The following is a 22,912-nucleotide window of genomic DNA, read 5'->3' on the forward strand; positions in this document are numbered from 1 at the left end:
TAATCATTAATTTAACGAAAACTTCAAAGCAATTGATAACTACTAATTTTTTAATTTTTTTTTCCAGTTTAAAAAATATTTTCATTAATAAAACGCTCAGAATCAAATTACCTTTCAAAAGGTTATTAATAATATAAGTTTTAAAAGTGTACCGACATCATATCCAATTATAGTTACAATCACGATCAAATATTGTATGCTTCGAAAGTCGTCGATTAAACCTCGTCATTAATTGAATTGAAATTCGGTTAAGCTTCTAAACTCGATTTAAATATATAATTAAAATACTTGTAATTAATCATTGACGTTAATGCAGTTATTGTTCATAATATAATTTTATTAAAATTGCAATAATTATTTTAATTAATCGATAGTTTAATATAAAATTTACTGCGAACATAACAAACATTAATGGCAGTTATTTATTGGCTTTTAAATTTTTTATTGTTTCACAATCATTTTGAAATATTAGTATGGTCATAATTATTGTAATTATTATTTCTCATGGCGCAGTTATAATTTGAATAATTAATTTTATGACAAATATTTTTTGTCGTTAGTATATCGTAAATTCGTATTTATAAATCGAAGCTATATTTTTTGCATTAATTTAGTTATAGTTCAAAAATATAGCAATCAAAAATTACAAACAAGCTCAAGAATTTGAATTAATTTCATCAAAAATCTCCATTACATTTTTTGATTTTTTAATTTCAATAAACGTGACAGAAATCTACCGAGCTGAATCGGTACAAAAATTTCAGATTTTACCCTGCAAACAAAGAGGTCGAATAATAAGCCAAATTAATGGTTACAAAATTTCGAAATTAGCCAACCATCTATCCAATATCTTCATTTTTAATTAACAAGAGCCATAGATGATACCGTGTTGCAATATATAATTTCTGACACGTAAATTTAAACAATTACATATTGTGCAATGGCCGTAAAGGCCTTTGGCTTCTTCTCGAGCAGCGAAAAAATGATTAAAAATAATAATTATCCAATCGAGAATAGGTTGATACCCCGAATAAGAGAAATATCTCTCAACAAATGCAAGATTCAATAAATATATAAACATAAACAAAAGCAAGCTAAAAAAGTTTCAATTCACAATAAATACCGTTTCTGTGGATCGCTATATAACTAACTCTGAATCGTTAGAAAATCAATCGACCAAATCACTAGTCACGAGTGAGATTTATAATTTATCGATTCCGACGTATGATCATGAATTCATGACTAATGGGCGTGCAAGGAAATTATATACGTGGGATTGTCGAATGAATGTTTTAAACACACTGTACACGAGTTAATGTAAGCCGAGAGCTGCACTACGAGCTACGAGTGGTTGCCGCCGAGGGACTAATGTACAACTCCGCTAAGTTAAATTATAAAGAGTTAGAATAATATAATGCAACGGCTGTGCGCTTATAATAAGTGTCTTAGGCTCAAAATTAACCTCCACGGCATCGGATTCTTAAAAATAAAATAAAATTTATATTTATATATACAACGAGCATATATTTATTATTTATTATATATTCAATAAATCTTGCCCACATTCAAAATGAATTCGAATAGCATATTAATATTTAATGAATTCTGTTGATTACCGAAGCAATTATACCCTCCGTACTTGTACTACGTTAATTAAATGTTGTAAAAGCTCAATGCTTTTATTATGCCAATGCCATCTACCGGATGCTGTTAAAGTAAATTGTATAAAGTATTATTTATTTTTAATAATTTTACTTTTTGGAATTATTAAATACTTTTTATACTTGGATGTCAATGAAATATATTTGTTTTAAAAACGGCCTAAAATTTTTTCACTTTGTAAGGTTATCTTTTTATTAATTTGTAATATTTGATTAATTAAACGTGTGTTAAGTCAAAAAGTATATCAATAAAAATTTACTAATTTTCACGTATTAATTTAGAAAATTAAATTAATATTGAATTTCAGCCAAGTAGAGATAATGAAATTCTATGTTTTAGATTTTTATAAAGTAATTAAAAATCAATTTTTTCATATTCAAAACATTGGCTTAGAAATTTTCCTTCTGCAGAGAAAAATTCTATATGTTTTTTTGCAATATTTTAGTTTTAATCAACAGACAAAAAGTTTTATTTGTTAATATCGGTAGAACATTTGAAATAACCTTACCGATTTCAAGATATAGTATCTGTAAAATTTTTTAACATTTTAAAATTCTACAAGCTTTATCATTTCTAAAAATTAAACCACGCACTGGAAAAAAAAATTGACTTTATTCAAGAAAAAAAATTCTTGATTTAAAAACGTCATTATGAAGATATTGATCGTCTTGATTTAAGTAAAAAAACTCTTGAACTAATAAATTTTTCTTGTTTAAACAAATTTTATTTTGGTCAAAAATTTCTCGTCCTGATTCTAGACAACGAAACTTTTCAAAATGATTTTCTTTCAAATTTAACAGAAGCAGAAGTTACGATTTAAATTAAGTATACATCGTCAAAATTCAATCACTACAAAATTTTCGTGAATATTTAAAGCCAAGTTAAGATACTAGTTGTTTGCAAAATGAAATTATAAATCTTATAAAATATGACAGCTTCCGTCTCACGAAAAAATAATGTATTCTAAAAACCATCTCTATTATTCATCATAATAAAAGTTCTTCCATTATATTTCATATTTACTAATTATAATCAATCAGAAATAATATAATCATACAATAAAGTAGTCGCTGGTCATTGAATATTAAATATTTATTTATTTATAAATAATCATCATTAGTTAAAATCTTTTATTACATATTTATCTACGATCAGTTACATGGTATTACATGGAGCTACTTAATTTATACAAAACAATTTTTATATTATTCATATTTAATACTTTATTCCACTTGTTAGAATATTTTTGTTACACTACCAACACAAAATGGTCAGTAACAAAATTACATGTATTCCATTACATATTCCCTTCATTAATAGAGAATATAATTCAACACGTACACAAAAATTCAAACATTCACTTACTCGAAAATAATCTCTCACCCTTTACTTATTTTTCAATAGTTATACTTATAATTATTATTATTATTATTTTTATTATTATTAATATTACAAGTAGTATTATTAATCCTTCTATATATTTTGATATGTCGCGGATTCTACTTCAGAATCTTAGAATCCGTGATGTTGCGCCCTCGGTTATTATCATCACCACATAGATTGTCTCTTTCACTAGTCACTATTAACAACCAAAAAATTATTATTCAACACCCTGTCAATTGTCTGCAATGTAAACACAACAATCAACATTTATAATAATCGAACATTGTATATATTTATATTTATTAACCATTTATTGTTAAGTATTATTCATCGTCATTATTGTTATTAATATTATTTACTGGGTACATCGCATTTGTCGATACAATTTGAGCGTTAATTAAAAAAATATCGAAGGATAAATCAGCTAAAAATTGGCAGTAGTCAGAACACGTATCAAGTATCGAAAAAAGAATAAGTTATTATCGATACAATAATAATATACTCTTATAGAAACATTTCATGTTCATTATTATCAATATTTACATTATTTATTCATTATTTATCTTTAATCAATACTCATTCATAATTATCATTATTCACTTGAGTTTTTCATTAGAAGGGACTGAAAATATCTTCAGAGAGTTTTTCATCAACAATTATCAGCAACATTGACACAGATCTCATTGTTGCCAGCCACCACCTGGGAAACTTTACGACAGAGGATAACACAGAGTACAGTCAGTAAGACTCGCAAGGTAATTTACAGCGTGGACTCATCCTCTTCTCGGAGTTATCTCGGGGTAGGTGGCGGTGGTGGTGGTCATACGGCGCTACCGGTATAGAAGTTCACCTTTCCGGCGATTCCAGCAGCGCGTGGCTTTCTCTTCTCGCATTCGAGGGTACTGAAGGTATTCTGAGCGATCTGGGACTTTCTCTTGGGGTTCTGCAAGGTCATGCTTCTCTGGCTGGAGTTAGAGCTGGAGCTGGTACCGGGTTCTGATACCCTCAGGATTCCAGAGTGGATGGTACCGAAGTTTTGGTACATTGCCTGAGCTTGGATTGCTGATACTGTCGGGCTGTTTTGGTGCTTCAGGGTGATCGGGACAGTTTGACCTGCCATGCTGTTATACCGGTTAAACCCCAGTGGTGCGTCCAGAAGGCACTCGCTTTTAGTGTTGTCTGCGTAGGTTACATGTCTGAAAATAAATTTTTGTTATTAATCGTTCATGTAGCAGATTGGTCAATACTAGTAACGTCAACCCGAGAAAAAAATCATTTTGCCTGATCAAATATAATTATATAGAATATATTATGATCTAGAATATTGATGATGACCTTGGCGTAAAATGATTGTAATTTTTTTATGAAAATGCAGGAAAGAAACAATACGACGAATTTCATAATTTTTTTTTTTCATTTGTCAATTGCGGATTCTAAATAATATGAAAAATTTTATCCAATAATTATTTTTAATCTTTTAATAGTCAAAAACTAATTACCTCTGAAATTCAAATAAAACCTTGACAAGGCAGACGGAAATAAAAAAATTGTAGGAAAAATCACAATTGTCAAATCACACGCAGAAAAAAATTTTGTTAAGATAATTTAAGATATGTTATGATAACAAATGAATTTGTTAACATAGGAATAACAAATCATACGTTAAAAATAACAAAATTTAGGTTATGACAAGTTATTGATATGTTATAACAACAAAACAGTTTTGTTACTATAACAAAATCTTTTAGTTGATTTAACAGAATACTTAAGTTGGTATAACAAATTTTTTTGTTGAAATAGCAAAATTATTTTATTGAAATAACAAAGAGAATTTGTTGGAATAGCAAAGACAATTTGTTGAAGTAATAAAGAGAATTTGTAAGAATAATAATGAGAATTTGTTGGAATAACAAATAAACTTGTTACAGTAAATTTTATAAGAGTACATTTAAAAAGCAACAAATTAGTTTTGTTTTTGCAATATAATCACTTTGTTACAGCAACAAAATCACTTTGTAACAGCAACAAAATCATTTTGTTACAGCAACAAAGTCATTTTGTGATAATAACATAATGATTTTGTTAGAGCAAGAAATTTATTTTGTGGTTTAACAAACTGGTTTGTTAGTACATCTTGAAACATTTTGTTAATGCAACTAATGGATTTGTTGCTATAACTATACTCATTTGTTACCAGAACATATTTTTCAGTTATCGCATCTTTTGTTATTTCAACAAAATCGTTTTTATGCGTGCATAATCCAGGACAATTTTACATCGTACAAATTTTTATCTCAACTACTTTTAAACGCATTTTTACGATTCAACATTGTCAATTCTGAAAGTGAAGCTATTGAAGTCTGGTCCCAGATTACGATGCGACAATTGTAATTTTTTCTATGATTTTTTTTTTTTTCGTGTATAAATTCAGATCAATATCTTTCCAATCATCTTGAATTGAACTAAAAACAACCCATTTTCTCATATAAATACACCCGAAACAAAATTTATTTTATTCTTTTCAATGTATAGATTAGTTTCTGACTTTCAGAAGAATTAGATATTGAAAATAGAACGTTTTCTATTCACCAATCCTTGAATTCGAAATGATATAGTTTTTATGCTTCTCAACAGTCATATGTCTCTCATTTAATACTTCAAAATCAAAGTAACTATTTAACATTCATGTAAATGAACTTGTAATTGCATCAAACGTGATTGATATGTCTTCTTTTCGATCATATTCAAATTTAGTTGATGTCAAACTAAGAATTAAGTACAAAATGGATAGTCATTAAACTTAAAATTTGACATCAGGATACAACAGTTGCAATTTAACAATCATCTCTTAACTAAAGACATGCTGACAGCAATTGTCTAAGTTCTTTGTGATCCAAATTTCAATCTATTTTGCTGCTAACCTGCCGTCAACATGCCACTCAACTATTTTGCGGAATGATACCTATCTGACAACGAAATTTGGAGAGTAAACTTTGCTTCAAATTGACAGTAAATTGTGAATAATAACGTGTTAATTGCAACTTTTGTTTTCGTCAGAACTCGTTTGATTAAATATTACCCCAGATAGCCAGAGTTACTTGACAAAAATTTACCAATCAGCCATTGCAGTCGATTTAACGTTAAGTTAACGGCAAGTTTTTGCTGAGTGACATTTACATACAATTTGACGGAAATCTACTGCCGCCATTGGTAGTTAATTTGACAGCAAAACTTGTAGGTAATGTAGAAGGTAACTTACGTATAACTTAACGGCAATAAAGGCCACCCTGATAGCCACAGTTTCAGACCAACCAAGTTGGTGTCAGATAGTTGCCACCAACTTAGCGACAACTTGCGAATTTGTAACTGTTGGCGTCAAGGTGGCTACAAGTTTCTGAGAAAAACAAGACCAATCTACTGTCGCAATATGTCGCCAGATTTCTTGAGAAACTTGTCGTCAACTTGGTGCGAAAGAGTATCGAAAGCAATTTTTGCCGACAACTTGGTGAACAACCGAGTTCATTTCCAAGACTTGCCGCCAACTTGGTGACAAGTTGCGGCAGTAAATCGACGGAAAGTTGCAACCGACTTGGCTATCAGGGCAGGTAAACTTTTGTATTCGAGTTGTACTCAAGTCCCCGGAAATTTACTGCCAATTTACTCACACTTTGTACTCTACAACGTTTGCCGTCAATTTAACTACCAATTCCGGCAGTAGATTTCTGGCAAGTTACTATCACGATGGCTATCTGGGACGGCAAAAAGATTTAAAATAATACCATACCTAGTTTCTTGGCTGATAACATGTTCCTTACTGTCGTTAAAGGCGATCATATTCTGCCTGGAGTCCGGCAAAATCCTTGAATCCATGAGCCCTTCTTTATCAGCAAACCCGCTGAGTCTCGAATCGACAATACTGGGATCCGCTTTATCTACGAAAGTAAACCGTGGGTCCACAAGGTTCTGCGTGTCCGGATAAGCTGGCAACATGTGCGAAAGATCTGCCTTATCGACGTAACTAATCGCTTGTGGATTGGACGCACATATATCGGGGGCTGATTTACAAAGGAGTGATGTGCCTTCTTCGGTCAGACGCTGCGGGCCTAAAATTACATCTGAAAAGATATCAAAGTTATTGACTCTCCTAAAACTATTTCTCTTAAATATAAGAGACAGAGTTCTAATTAATTAGTCATTTAGGTGATAAATGATAACGATGGGGGCATCGAAGAAGTTATCGATTTTAATATTTAATATTTAAGCGGACGGTTATAGGATGTTTTATAGGGAATCGATCGGAGAAAGATTTTGTGGTTTATTGAACTAATACTTATACCCATACCCAGGGAACAAAGATATTGCGGTGGTTGAATATTTGAGATTACCTTTTGTTGGCGGATCGAAATTCCGTGCTTGCGTTGCTCCAGGAGATTTTTGATGAGCTCTTACGAGGTATTCCGAAGATAATCCGCGTTGTTCTCTCAACTTTCTAGCAGCTCCGGGAACTATGACTTGAACCTGTAGAAAATTAACTAACTTTTAATAATCAATTATTAATAATAACTGCTATTAAATATTCTTATAAAAGTTTCAAGGTGATTTGGAGGTAGAAAGGGAGAGAACATAAAACTAGATTAAGAAAAACTTAATCTGTGAAACTATTTTATGATATAAGAATAAAGACATTATATATAATAATTTTTCAATTTATTATTTTTTCTAGAAATGTGTACGTCAATATATCATATTAAACAAAAATTGATTTAGTTGTCCACTCAACTAAAACCGGTGACAGATAAGCATCGTAAAAGAGTTAAGTAAATTGTTTTTATTTTAGAACTTAACATTTCAATATTATTTTTCTTGTAAGAAAAGGATCAGCGCTAATGCGTCATCTGTTGAGGCTAGATAAATTGTGAACATTCAAACGAGGGTTAACTAAGAGTTAAGTAAATTTATTATTGTTAAAGGTAGACATTTTAAATATTATACAGTCGTATAGAATAACCTATAAACATTGACACATTCTTTTTCAAAAACTAAAAGATGAATATTAATTTATTTAAAACGATTTTAATCCAAAGAACTCAAACTTATCCAAATTAAGGTAGTGTCACAGATACCACAAGTTTTTAAGTATCAAAAAGTTTTGAAAATCCAAAGTGCTCGCCTCATAACGCTCATTCATTTTTGAAAAAAAAATTAATAGTGTAGTTGATAAAAAAAAACAAGAGTATTTTTTTTTTAAATCGGTGCCCATTTTTCTTGTCATATGTGCGCGCAGTCTAAAAAAAAATCTAAGTTGATTAAGTGGCGCCATAGTTTTCACATGAGAAAAATAAGAAAAGTTAGTTTGTTTTGTACGTGCGTATCATACACTGATAGAAGGATTTCTTAGCATTTAAGAAGATTTCTTTGTATTTGAGAAATCATTTCTTAAACACCATTTCTTAGTATTTAAAAAATATTTGTTAGTATTTATAATATTTCTTAGTATTTAAGAATAATTTTTTAAATACTAAGAAATGATTTTTTAAATACAAAGAAATCTTTTTAAATACTAATAAATCCTTCTATCAGTGTAGTGAATTTTAATAAAAATTCAATAAAAAAAAAAAAAAACAATACGTTAACTAGGCTAGTGATATAAAATACGATATTAGTTCACCGAATTCTTAAGCTAATAAAAAAAGTCCGGTCTTAAAATATCAATTTGTTCGGGAGTAACCGTTGGTACATATAAAATGGGGTGACATCAGAACGTCCACGTAAAATTTTTTTCGAAACGTTTTTTTTTTTTTTTTTTCAAAATAGCAACATGAAATGATTTTAGAAAGTATAAGATGGTTTAATTTAAGTTTTTTCTCGGTGTACATCTACTTTATTATTGTATAAGTGCAATATGATTGTAAAGGCATTTGATGATCACAAAATTGCTTGACCTTGACAAGTTGGGTGTAAAGCATAACCTCACGAGCTTCGCGCTATAAGACGTTCAATAGAAAGTCTCTTTTGATTTACGTAGAGACATATCCATGTAACGTGCATTAGAGAAAAAGAGACAGAGATTATTTTTGATATTTTTTTTTAACAATTATTACTTATTACCATCAAATGCTCTAAATCTGTACTTTTAATCAAGTAAAAACACATGAAGCCATTAGTCAATACGAAATCTATGTCTATATATTACGAAAAATCCTTTGATAACTGCTTTCAAAGGACACACGCTTCTTATATATCCCCATTCTAGTTCTCTGCTTGTATTTTCTTAAAATCCGCTTTTTTCATCATCTTTCTGTTGAACTCAATAAGACTTTGAAAGGTATACATACCATTTCTTCGACGGTCGGAAAGCGTGCCATGTATCCTGAGACGGTTAGAAGAGCTGCAATTTCAGCTAGTATTAAAGCAAGTCCTGAAAGCTGTAAACACCAGCCGTATTGATACTTCGGAAGTCCATTATCCTCCGTAGAGCCGGATGTTGATGAAAAGCTGTATCTTGTAGGCGATTCGTAGGAAGCGTCTGAAAGTGCTGATGCCAGAACTATCAAACCGCCACCGAGAGAAAGACCTGCAAAAATAAACAAAAAATATAAATAAATTTATTGTTGAATTCAGTATTTTGAGCAGATAAGATCATTATAACGATCAGTTAGGTAACACAGAATAATAAAGTAACGAGGTTTGTTATTTTAGTACCAAGCGATATCATTTGTAAAATCACTGTTAATGTCGGTGTATGGTTTATAGGTATAATTGCTTTTAGTGGGAGATAAGATCTTAAAGCAAAACGAGAGACAGCGCAATAAACTTTTTTCGCGTCGCGAGAGTTTAAGAAAAGGAAAAAATAGAGGATATCGATAGCAATTTGCAGTCGGAACAATTTCCTGGTAAGCTCTCCATGGGGATTTGGATCTCGTTTTTATCACAATCCTATCGTTTTTACTTTTTAGACTTATTCTACTCTTGTTTTCCTCTTTCTGATTTAAACTTTTAAGTAATACCGCAATTAAATATACTACCATTGAATATCTGATAAGAATAAATCTCTCATCGGTGAAATTAAAGACTGGAATCACGGCTGGAGTGACGTCATACTAGTTAAATATGAAATTGTGTCACGTTTAATTTAATTTTATTATAATTTATTTAGTAGTTGATTAAACTAGAAAACTAACGTAAGATAAGATTTCAATTAAGAGAGCAGAATAATAATAGCTTATCATTTAGTGTTCTTTTAATAATATCATTACCTACATACAGAAGCAATGCTTTTATACACTGCAAGAAAAATACTTCTATTAAAAATAAATGTTTTTGGCACAAGAATGTATTTTCCGGAAATTTTGGAAAATGTTTGTACTTTATTGTCTGAAAAAATCATTTAATTGATTAAAATAATTATTATTAATTCAAGTCAAAAAATGAATATATTAAATTGTTCTTTTTAAAAAATCCTTTTCTGGATGTAAATTTTTTTTTTCTAACTGTAATTAAAAACTTACAAATGTTAGTGATTTCTGATCTTGCAAACTCGAATCAATCTAAATAATCTATAGATCTTTGTGTAGAGTAATTTTTGAGCTTTTCAAACTATATTATTTTTTGGGAAAAAGCTCGCTTAAAAACGTTAATCAATCATAGCTTGTTCTTACTCGCTAGAGGTAACACGCTACTCACATTTATTTGCAAGCTTGTAAACTAGATAGACTTATAGCTTCAATTATTTTTCATAAGTATCTGATGAGGGGGTTTATATTTATTGCAAGAATTATGATTTATATTACATACTGTAACATTCTGAAAAATCAGTTTTTCAGTTAAACGATTTTTTTTAAATTATTCTCTAGGTTGACCTCGTTAAGGTGTCGATAGACCCCAGGTGGGCTCATTGCGGAGCTCTTTCTTAATTTTTAAAGTTATTTTATAAACGTTTTAATTTTAAATGAATCACCAAAGTTTCGTTAGTTAAGATCGATTGTAAAACTTAATAATTTGGGTGGAGTCAGTCAGTCTCCGGACATACGTCCGGGGCCTAAGATGTTTGTCGGCTGACTGCCTTGCGCTATTTACCGAGAACGTTAAACATACATTCTAAAAAATTTCTATTGTTCTCATTTTCAAGTAATACATTTGAATAATTCATAGCGCCTAATTCGTTCATCTTGTAATAAAAGTTAAGAGCCGACTAAATACAAAACTACTTTGCAAGTAAATTTCTTTAAAGATTTATTCTACTGAAAATTAATTCCATGAATTAAGAATAGAAATCTCCAGGGTTTGACATCATATTTTTCTTTCTTGTAAGCTTCGGGATATAGAGTACAAACATATACTATAAACACCTCGTAGGAAATAAAATTCTAGGTCTATCAAGCTAGCATACACGGAAAGAACAATATAACCCACTGTACATCCTCGTATAGTATAGTCCGTGGTGTTTGTAGTGAAAAAAATTTCAGACTATAGTCAATATCCTTCAAAGTATACTAAATTATTTTTAGACTGTACGCAGTGAAGTCTCCGATTTAATCGATTAATTTTTCTGGTTATATCGCGTAAAACTTCACGGGATATAATCTGAAAAATTATTTCGTTTAAATTAAATTGGACATTAATTAAAATATAATCAGTGAATTAGATGAGTGTGTGACTATTTATATATTTTGATATGTAATGGTATATTACAACCTAAGGCCAGAAAGTTGGATTTTCTGGCGTATGGGATATGATGGCCGAGGCGTAGCCGAGGCCATCATATCACATACGTCAGGGTATCCAACATTCTGGTCATGGGTTGTATACTATTTTTCTTGCTCTCCAGCCGAAAGTACGCAACCCTGTGGAAGGGGTTTTGCCGGGCGTGAGGGGGGCGCCGCCCGACTTTTGCAAAGCCGAGGCTTTGCTGGTCGGGGCGGGTATAAAAAAAAAATAAAAGTTAATAAATTGAAAAAAAATGTTATTTTAAACTTTACTAACAAATGCTCTGATTAAGAGTGATATCATGCACAGAATTTGTCACAAATATTTAAACTCATTATAATTACAGAATTTATTTTTTTAAGTTGATTAAAAATTAGTTTTTAATTAGAATTCGACGGCTAAGAAAGATTGAAATTAAATTATTACAAGTTTGTAGAGTACATGGATCGTTTTATAAACATTGCTTTACTAACTATCAAAATATAAAAAAAAGCAAATAAAATTCACAAAACTATTATGTTTTATTTTTTAAACTTTTTATATAAATTATTTGTGCAGTATTATTATTAAATAGTTCATTAACAATGATCTAGTTAAAAATTATTTTTATTTTTTTGACATTTTTTGGTTAGTTTATGCGCTGACATATTACATACAGACGATGTTGTGACTGTTATATATACAGTTGAAACTCGCTGTATAGGCCGGTCGCGCCACGAAAATGCGAAAGAAAACGAGGTTCTGTGCTGCCGAGCCAGAAAATATGCGTAGCGCGCATGCGTTAGAGCAGGCCATAAAAGTTGCTCTTCCTGGAGTAAATTGCTGCCAGGAAGAGCGTACTTTCGGCTAGGAGAGCAAGAAAAAATATTTTTCTGCCCTCCGGCCGGAAAGTGGCAACTTTCTGGCCGCTGCGCTAAACAAAGTTGCCACATTCCGGCTACGTCGAGCAGAAAAATAGTATACACACCTTGGCCAGTAAATAAGAAAGCCTCAGATCACATGTTTGTCAACCTCGGCTTCGCCTCGGCCAACAATTACATGTGATCTGAGACTTTTCTTATTTTACTGGCCTAGGTATGTAATATACTATTTTTCTTAGCCTAACATTTTTAAGTTCAAAGAGTCTAAGAAAAGAAAAAAAAATTTTTTAACCCCAAATTATCGGAAAAATTGTGCTTTAATGCTCCTTAAATGTTTTTGATGTATGTAATAATTATTTAAAACAATATTTGACTAACCTAATATTTAAAATACATAATAGATATGATAATGCTAAGTGCGCAGGCGCTAGAAAAAAAATTGGCGGAGTCACCGTGGGCATAATCCAAATTTCAACAGAGTATAATTTAATTTACACGAAATAATTTTTCAGATTATATCCCGTGAAGTTTTACGCGATATAACCAGAAAAATTAATCGATTAAATCGGAGACTTCACTGAGTACAGTCCAAAAATAATTTAGTATACTTTAAAGGATATTGACTATAGTCTGAAATTTTTTTTCACTACAAATACCACGGAGTATACTATACGAGGATGTACAGTGGGTTATTGTTCTTTCCGTGTAGATTCGTCCATCATGCATTGACTCTTTATTCAAGCAACAAAATTTACTTGTGGTGCTAAATTTGTTGCTAATTAGTTGCTCTCTTTACAATTTTTTTTGCTTGTTTAGATTCCGAGAAATCAATAATAATATCCGTCTAAAATGGGTTTTGAAACTGCTAGCTTGACGATGCTTAAAATTTTTTTCTAGTAACGGAGACTAAATAGTTCGAGTTATCGCGTATTTATTGGTTCAGCGAAAGAGAATGGTAATTTATTTCGCCTTACTGAAGATTTCCAATCAACGAGGTTCGAGTTATTCATAGGTTCCGCTGTAAAAACTTAGAGTGAGTCTCTTTATTACATCTTTAAACATAGGTATATTTAATTCATTTTCAATGTCAATTATTTTTGTTCGAGGTTTGGCAATGCCGGTAATTGTTAAGGACTTATTTTCTATGACCTATAGTATGACTAGTTTAGAAAATTAATTTTCATTTGAAATTAAGACCTTAACCTTAACTGTTTTGTATAAAAATGATTCAGCGATCATGCGGCATCTGTTGGAAATTCTTAACACTACATTCGATCGAAAAGTTATTTATATACATATATATCAAACTAAATCAGAAAATTATTTTATAAGTACTACAACCAAGTACATTGTATTTAGCTCTTTTTTCGAGTAAGCTTAATCAACAAAGGTATAGTCAGTACCTAAAAGTAATTTCCATCCGCGATAAATTTTCCTGCAACTCATTCAAAGTTCTACAAGTGTATTTACAAACTGACTAAATTTACATCAATTTAACTATGTCAGTGCTCCATTATCCAACTAACGTGTCAATTACTAGTTTGATTGATCCCACAGTTTGCCCGTCTAACTTTTAATGAAGAGTTTTTGCGGCATCAAAGTTCTTCCAAATCAATCAATTTATTTCATGATATCTCATAATTGAAGTTACTGCTGCCGATAAATCCTAGTTTGACAGATTTATCAAGTCGTTTCTCGATATCTTCAATTATAAATGAGTCATGATCGACAACTTGTTCACTTCTTTCGTCATTACTTTAAAACTTTTCACGAATCCTAATTATCAATAAAAAAATAAAAAATTTATCATACAAATATATCGGAATTGGGAATAAAAAGGATTTTTAACTTCCCGCTAAGAAAATCTCAGATTTTCAACAATCGGGAAGTTATTGGTTTTACCCCATTTTACAAAAATCGAGTTTTCATCAGATCTCGACGTTTGAAGGTCACAGGAAGCTTCCCTGACTATTCCCGCGAGGGTGTCACTATGTCTGTATGTGTGTGTGTGTGTGTGTGTGTGTGTGTGTGTAAACCTCTTATAACTTTTGAATGGCTTGACCGATTCGATCGCGGTTGGCGCCATTCGAAAGGGCTTGTCCAAACTTAGATTTAAGATACAATTTGGATCAATTCGGACAGATAGATTTCGAAAAATCTAAAAAAACCGTAAAAAAATTTTTTTTCAAAAGTGGTTTTTTTGGAATAACTTTCGAACGGCTTTATCGATCAACTCCAAACACTAATCAGCTCTTGACCGTAAAAAACCACGTCGATCGCCGCTAATCCGGTCAAAATCGGTTGATTCGTTCAAGAGATATCGTGCAGGAAAGAAAACCCAAAAAAGTGTTTTTTTCGGAATTACTTCGAAATTTCTAGTTTGATCAATTCAAACTTAAAGATTTTTCATAAGACTTAAAAAACTGCGTCGAATGCCGCCAACCGCGTGAAAATCGGTACGTTCATTCAAAAGTTATTACGGTTTTAAAACTCAAAAAATAGTGTTTTATCAATCTTCTATCAAACTTTTGAGCTTGAAAAGCTCAAAAGCATAGAAAAGTTATCTTTTTGAGCTCGAAGAGCTCAAAACAACATATACATTGTATTTTTGAGCTCGAAGAGCTCAAAAACGTCGAAAATGCAATTTTAAGCGCCCAGGTTTGGAATTAGCGGGAAGTTGCAGGGATGGCCTTCAGGGTCAACCGTTTTCCTAATTTTTTTTTATTGAAAAATATGCATATTTTCACAGACGCAAGCAATAAATTTATTGGATCCAAGTGTTTTATAGAATCTGTCATCGCTTGGCTCAAGCGAAACCAAAAGCCCATAGTCTGCATAAAAACGACGTGACCCGACTATGAAATATTGTTTTCTAAAAATCCTGGCGCGGTGTAATAATGTTGATAAATATAGAGATAGATAGACGCCGAGAAAATCCCCCTGTCTCATGAGACTGACTCGTTGCAGTATAGAGTCTTTACTATCTTCTGCACGCATTATCCCACTTTGAAACATTTTCTTTCATCTTCCGACTTTTACTTGAAAATCTCTCGTCGTTTTTTTATTTACTTTTTTTTTTTTTTATTTCTTCCCTTCCTTCTCTTTATCTACCTACATGCTTCCTCCATCCGGCTGGCATAAAATGAGAGTAACGTAAAAATTTGCATCGTCGTAAAACCAGAGTTTAAGGTTGGGAGCGTATAAATGCGCACAATCTCTTAGTCCCTGCTCGCGTTGAATATCTTGGGTTTTCCGCATTGCCTAGCGCATGTCATTGTATATGCCATACCATAGAGGAAGGAAATGTGAATGTCTGACCCCATGACGACCATTTTTACTGATGTTGATCGTCTTCATTGCAAGCTACACTCTTTCTTTTTTTTTTGTCTTTTATTTTTATACTGGTTTTGTTCGAGGAGACCTCGCTTTACCTGAGACTAAGGCCGAGAAATACCGTAGCTTGTCTTTCTTCTTATCTTCAGCTCACATTTTCTTATCGTCTATTGTTACTTTTACTTTTATTGTCATTGTTGTGCTTATTTTCTAGTGTCATACGCAGTAAAAAATTTTTTTATCTCATTTAATAAAGTTATTTTTTATATTTTCGGTCCTGAAATTTTAATAATTGTCAGACAATTGTAAAATTCTATTATAAAATTGGCTGGCAATTGAAAATTTTATAATTTCCCATTTAAGGGGTTACACGCAGTTGCAAGGTTAAAAAACAACATTTTTAAATAAATTTTTTGTAGACACAGTTTTTATTTATCAATTACAAGTGATGGTTATTTAAATAGAGCCTACTTTCAAGAATACAATAGCACGTCAATCATTTAAAAATATAAATGTGCAAAGCTCCTGTAGAAGATTTTCCGAACGACCTCTAAAAAAAAAAGCGCTTGGTGGTGATCTCCATTTCGGCGGTTTGGATTATCTGAAATCAAAAAATATGGTAATTTCTTTTGAAGGATAGATTAATGCAGGTATTGGACGAAAGAATAAGAAAAATTTTGATTTTTAACAAAATGGTGTCTATTTGTAAAAAATTTTTCGTTTTTGTTGAAAAACAATTTTTCAAATTGTTAAAAAAAAATTAGTAAAAAATTTTTTAAATCTTATTCCTTCGTCCAATACCTGCATTAATCTATCCTTTAAAAAAATTAGGAAAACGGTTGACCTTGAAGGTCATCCCTGCAACTTCCCGCTAATTTCATACTTAGGCGCTTAAAATTGCACCAATGACGTTTTTGAGCTCTTCGAGCTCAAAAATACAATTTATGGATTATTTTGAGCTCTCCGAGCTCAAAGAGATTGCTTTCTTATCCTTTCAAGCTCTTCGAGCTCAAAAGTCTGATAGAGATTTGATAAGACACTATTTTTTGAATTTTTAAACCACAATAACTTTTGAATGAATAAACCGATTTTTACGCGGTTAGAAGCATTCGACGCAGTTTTTCAAGCCTCATAAAGAATCTTAAATTTTGAATTGATCGCGCTAGGAATTTTGGAGTTATTCCGAAAAAACACTTTTTTCGGTTTTCTTTCGTTCACGATATCTCTCGAATGAATCAACCGATTTTGACCAGACTGGTGGCGATCGACGTGGTTTTTTGAGATTAAGAGCTGATTAGTTTTTGGAATTGAACTATTGAGCCGTTTGAAAGTTATTCCAAAAAAACCACATTTGAAAAAAATTTTTTTTTCAGTTTTTTGAAGATTTCTCAAAATCTATTGATCTGAATCGGTCCAAATAGTTTTCAAAATCTAAGTTTGGTCAAGCCCTTTCGAATGGCACCAACCGCGATGAAATCGGTCGAGCCGTTCAAAAGTTATAAGCGGGTCACATACTTTCACATACTGTGACAACCTCGCGGGGATAGTCAGGGAAGCTTCCTGTGACCTTCAAACGTCGAGATCTGATGAAAACTCGATTTTTGCAAAACGGGGTGAAAACAATAACTTCCCGATTTTTGAAAATCTTCGATTTTCGTAGCGAGAAGTTAAAAATATTATTTAGTTTTAATTCGAATAATAAAAAATTGATGAAAATTTTTGGGTTCAATTGAACCCCTTCTCCCCTACTTTGAATTAAAAATTTTATAGATTATAATCTTTATATATTAAGAAATATATAAAATCAATAGTAATTGATAAATTTAAAAACTATTAAAAAATAATACAAATATTTATTAAAAAAATGTCGCAGTGATTTTAAAAAAACACTTGTTTTCAAATCTTTTATTGACGATATCTTTTGAACTAATTAACTGATTTCTACGTTTTTGGCGGCAATCGACGCGGTTTTTTAAGCTCTATAAATTATGATATGTCATCAAAAGTGATCCGAGAAGAAATGACGAAGTTATGTGAAAAAAACACTTTTTTCGGTTTTTTTCGGTTTTCTTTCGTTCACGCTATCTCTCGAACGAATCAACCGATTTTGATCGGGTTGACGCCGATCGGCGTGGTTTTTCAAGCTTAAGGGCGGATTAGTTTTTGAAGTTGATCGATAGAGCCGTTTAAAAGATATTCCAAAAAAACTACTTTCAAAAATGATTTTTTTCTTATTTTTTTTAAGATTTCTTAAAATCTATCGGTCCGAATCGGTTCAAATTCTCAGGAAATCTAAGTTCAGCGTAGCCCTTTCGAATGGCACCAACCGCGATGAAATCGGTTCAACCGTTCAAAAGTTATAAGCGAGTCACATAGTCACACACACACACACACACACACACACACACACACACACACACACACACACACACACACACACACACATACATACAGACATAGTGACAACATCGCGGGGGTAGTCAGGGAAGCTTCCTGTGACCTTCAAACGTCGAGATCTGATGAAAACTCGATTTTTGCCAAACGGGGTAAAAACAATAACTTCCCGATTTTTGAAAATCTGAGATTTTTAGCGGGAAGTTAAAAATTCACCATATTTTTTGATTTTAGATAATCCAAACCGCCGAAATGGAGATCACCTCTAAGCGCTTTTTTTTTAGAGGTCGTTTGAAACATCTTCTACAGGAGCGGTGCACATTTCTATTTTTACATGATTGACGCGCTATTGTATTATTGAAATTAGGCTCTATTTGAATAACCATCACTTGTAATTGATAAATAAAAACTGTCTATAAAAAATTCATAAAGAAATGTTGTTTTTTAGCCTTGCAATTAACTGCGTATAACTCTTTAATGAAAGTTAACAGTTTTGAAAAATAGAAAATTATTGATATCTGTTCGATTTTGACAGATTGAAAAAAAATAATACATGCAATTTTAAGCGTTAAGGTATAAAATTAGCGGGAAGTTACAGGGATGGCCTTTAAGGTCAACCGTTTACCTAATTTTTTTAATGAACATTTTGTTGGATTTAATGTTTTCGAAGAAGCTGTTTCATTTCAATTATCATACTTACTTTTTTGATGAAACGTTTGAGGTTATATGTAAAAACAAAAAATGACAGCATTGAATGACTATAATATATAAATGGCGACAGTCACGGCAGTTTCACTTATTAGTGTGTATAAAAAACAATTTTTGAATTTCGCACAAATAAAAATATGAAAAATATTTTTGAGCAGATTTTCATAAAAATTATTTGATTAGATGAAAAAATGAAAAATTCAAAAATTATTAATATTGACTATTGGACGGAGAATTATTATTGACGTGTTGTTATCTGAAGTTTTATAGTTTGTCGTGTTTGTTCATGCAGAAACATCGCACAAGTTTGAGTTGGTAAAGAAAAAGCAGAAGAAAAAGGAAAAAGCCGGTTGATTGTCATGAGAATAAAAATGTAAGAAAGAAATCAGGTAAAGTGACATCTTCATAGATTTTTTTCATGAGGAATCTTTATGGTCATTGGGGCGGTGGGAATAGAGACAGTCAGATTGTGAGGTGGAGGGTGTTACAGAGCACTCGTTAGAGACCGAAACCTAGTGGGAAAAAAAAATAAGACTGTATGAAGGAGAAAACTCTTGAGATTTTCAGCGAAATTACAATTGGATATCCGTTTTTCATTCTGAATGTTTTATACAGCTTTTTTCTGGGTGTCCAGGGTCAAGCAATCCTCAAATAACCCAGTGTCCAACGTAGGACTCTAGTCTGCTTTTATTAACAGTGAATAAGATAAAGAAGTTGCGGGCTGAGAAAGAGGAGGAGGAGAATAAAAATAAGAATAAGAAAGAAAAAGTAGTGAACAGCGGCGTCAAGTTGAATCGACAGACGAGAGTGGTAACAATGGACAGCGGTGAATGAAATGAGAACAATAGCTTTACTGCTGGTTAGCTGAGGATTCTTTCTTTTCATTAAAATTAATGGCCACTCGTTATCGAATGCCAATTGTTACAGAATAAAAACTTTCTGAAATACTTTATGTAGTTTTTAGAGAAATCAAAGACCGTCTACTTTATGAAATGTCATAATCGAAGTTACTTAATTTTTATCGGGTAGATTTTGAATTGGTATTAAAACACAAATCATGTCGTTTATTGTAAAAAATTTTCTTGAGTTTCAATTAATCGGTATTTGATTGAATTCATTGTCACTTAGTCTGTTGAGAATAACGAATTAAAAAATTTATATTGGAAGATATTTTTTTCATGATATTTATGATAATAATCATGAAAAGTTTTTATTTTGAAAACATTTTAACATTAACCAAAAATGATCGATTAAATTTATCTATATGAATACAGCAATTATTAATACTTTATTGCAATCTGTAATTTAAAGACGACCATTTTGTTGAAAAAAAAATTTATAAAAAATTTTTTTTCAATATTTTAAAACAATAAAGTCATTACTTTTAGAGTTTTAAAGCTCTAACACTATTGAATTGCTGTGTTCGCTATATCTATAAAATTGCGAGGGCTGAACACATTACTCCGTACTTTAAGAGACTGGGTTAGTTAAAGCTGAGTGACAGAAGAAACTACTTTATAGCATGCCTCTTTTACAAAGAAATATATTTAAATTATCGTCAGCTATTTAAATGTCACTTAGAATTTTTGCCGGTTGCGTTGCGTAGAGGCGATGTAAAGGAAGATTATCTGGGGCTACCTAGATCTAATTGTTGTATGTATGATAACTCGTTTCTTGTTCGTGGTATACGCATCTGGAATGCGCTGCCAGCTGAAATTACAAAAGCCGAAATTTTCGAAATATTCCGTAGACTGTACTATGATTATTATTTCCAAAATTATTGAGCTGCTATATTTAACGTTTATTACTGCTATTGAAGGTTGTTGAGCTTTGTATAACACAAGTATTATTTATAAGCATGATTAACATGTTATTACTGTTAATTACTATATTTATTTTGATTTTATTTTTATGTATCCAAAACTCTATACTTCATACACTAATTATAAATGTATATTTGATGATGGTTCTGAGGGAGCCTAGGCTCCAGAATCCAATAAAATTATTATCTATCTATCTATCTATCTATTAAAAAATTTAATTTACAATTTTTATGATTTTGATTGTGTATTTGCCGTAAAATATAATAATTTAAATATTATTAACATCTATGCAATAATTTGTAATTAAAGAGAGTTTAAATTCCGAAAACAATTCTGAGAATTTATTTCTCTCCAATTACCTTCCTGTCATAAACAGAGTTCAAATTCACAAGAATCCAGCCATCGTTATTATCAGTCCGATCCATGTGAACATTTAGATCAGGCGCACAAAACTTTGGCCCGATACAATGCTCAACAACTAGATTGCAATTACGTGTAATTTATCGGAGAATAGCGGACGCCATTTTGGTACAAAGACTTTATCAAACTTATTCAAAGTTCCAACCACGAGAATAATATAATGCGGGTGTTTCAATGAGAACTAATCTCCTTACACTGTATTAAAGTTTCTCTATCTTATATATTACACCGTGAGAGTTGAATCTAAATAGTAGCGCATGTCTTCGTTATATTAAGCGACGATCATAGCTGTCATGTATGGCATCAAATTTTCAGCAAATACAATTACAGTAAACTAATGAAAAAAATTTATTTTCTTTCAACTGTATACATGATCTTTCGATCAAAAGAAATACTTATAATTTCCTATAGAGAGCGTATGATCGCTCAATTTTTTTTTTTTTTACAACAGGGATAATTTTGAAGTGGGATATTATTATTATAAGACCAAATATTCGAAATTTAATAAGAAAAGTAACGAAACAAATTTATTATATCAATAAACTATTTCAAAACCTTAAAATTGTACACTGTAAAAAAAAATCGGTGTGAGTCCATGCGGTGTACGGTGTTAAAAATTCCGGTGTTAAATTCAATACCGAAATCGGTGTAGCAGTAACACCGGTCGCGGTGTAAATATTTTTTTTCGGTGTTATAAATTTTCCGGTGTTGATAATATTTTAAGTAACACAATTTTTATAATTAAACTTTTTATGTTTAATAATTAAAGATAAATAATAAAAAAAAAGTTAATATTTAATTTAGAAAGTTTAAAATAATAAAATATAAAAAAGATAAAAGTTTTTGATTAAAATAAATACACTGTAAAAAATTTCGATGTAAAAATGGACCCAGAGTACTTTACATGGCCGTGTAGTGTGAAATAATGGTGTGAAATTCTCTCAATGTAAATTTTCGATCCGTGTTACTTTAACACTATTATTAAAGGACAATTTTAGGACATCATATAGATAATCGGAAACTCTAAAATAGTGGATTTTAGTAATTATTTCATAACTTTTAAGTATTTTTTTTAAGATTTTCGGAATACTTCTAAGATAATTTTAGAATCAATGCAATTTATTTGAAGCAATTTAGTTGAAATTTTGTTCTTAAATCTTATGTAGAACCTTTTTTGAATAATCTTAAAACATTTTTGTAATTATTTGAGAACAAATTTTGAATACTTTTGAGACATTTTTCGGATATTTTTGAGACAATTTTGGAACATTTCTTGGAGAGTTTTAGAGTGTTTTTACAACAAATTTGAAACATTTTTAGAAAAATTTTACGACAATTTTGAACGTTTTTTAAATGATTTTTATATAGATAATTTATATTTGCACAGCTGTAGATTTGTCATGTTTAAAACATCCATTATATTGTGAGAAACATCATGGTTACGATAAAAGTAATTATTATATTGTTCCTAAACATTTAATATTGTAAATACTATTTAACTTGTTGTATAACATTCATTAAATCGATTTCTGCGCAATTTCATATATTGAAAATTCTTAAATAAATTTTACTTGTCTCATTTTGAGAAATATTGAATATTAATTGTGTTTTATGGATCATGTA

General features: G+C 30.9%; 1 protein-coding gene across 1 annotated transcript in view; it reads right to left on the reverse strand.

The window, feature by feature from the left end:
* Positions 1 to 2,736: 2,736 nt before the first annotated feature.
* LOC123268779 overlaps positions 2,737 to 22,912 on the reverse strand; it is a 228,182-nt gene continuing 208,006 nt past the window's right edge. Inside the window, exons 4-7 of the mRNA XM_044734135.1 lie at positions 9,381 to 9,619; positions 7,431 to 7,563; positions 6,830 to 7,160; positions 2,737 to 4,241 (exon numbers count right to left, since the gene is read on the reverse strand). Coding sequence (XP_044590070.1) covers positions 3,866 to 4,241; positions 6,830 to 7,160; positions 7,431 to 7,563; positions 9,381 to 9,619 — 1,079 coding nt within the window. The 3' untranslated portion in view covers positions 2,737 to 3,865. The remainder of the gene's footprint in view (positions 4,242 to 6,829; positions 7,161 to 7,430; positions 7,564 to 9,380; positions 9,620 to 22,912) is intronic.

Source organism: Cotesia glomerata, linkage group LG7 (genome assembly GCF_020080835.1).
Source record: "Cotesia glomerata isolate CgM1 linkage group LG7, MPM_Cglom_v2.3, whole genome shotgun sequence".
NCBI lineage: Eukaryota > Metazoa > Arthropoda > Insecta > Hymenoptera > Braconidae > Cotesia > Cotesia glomerata.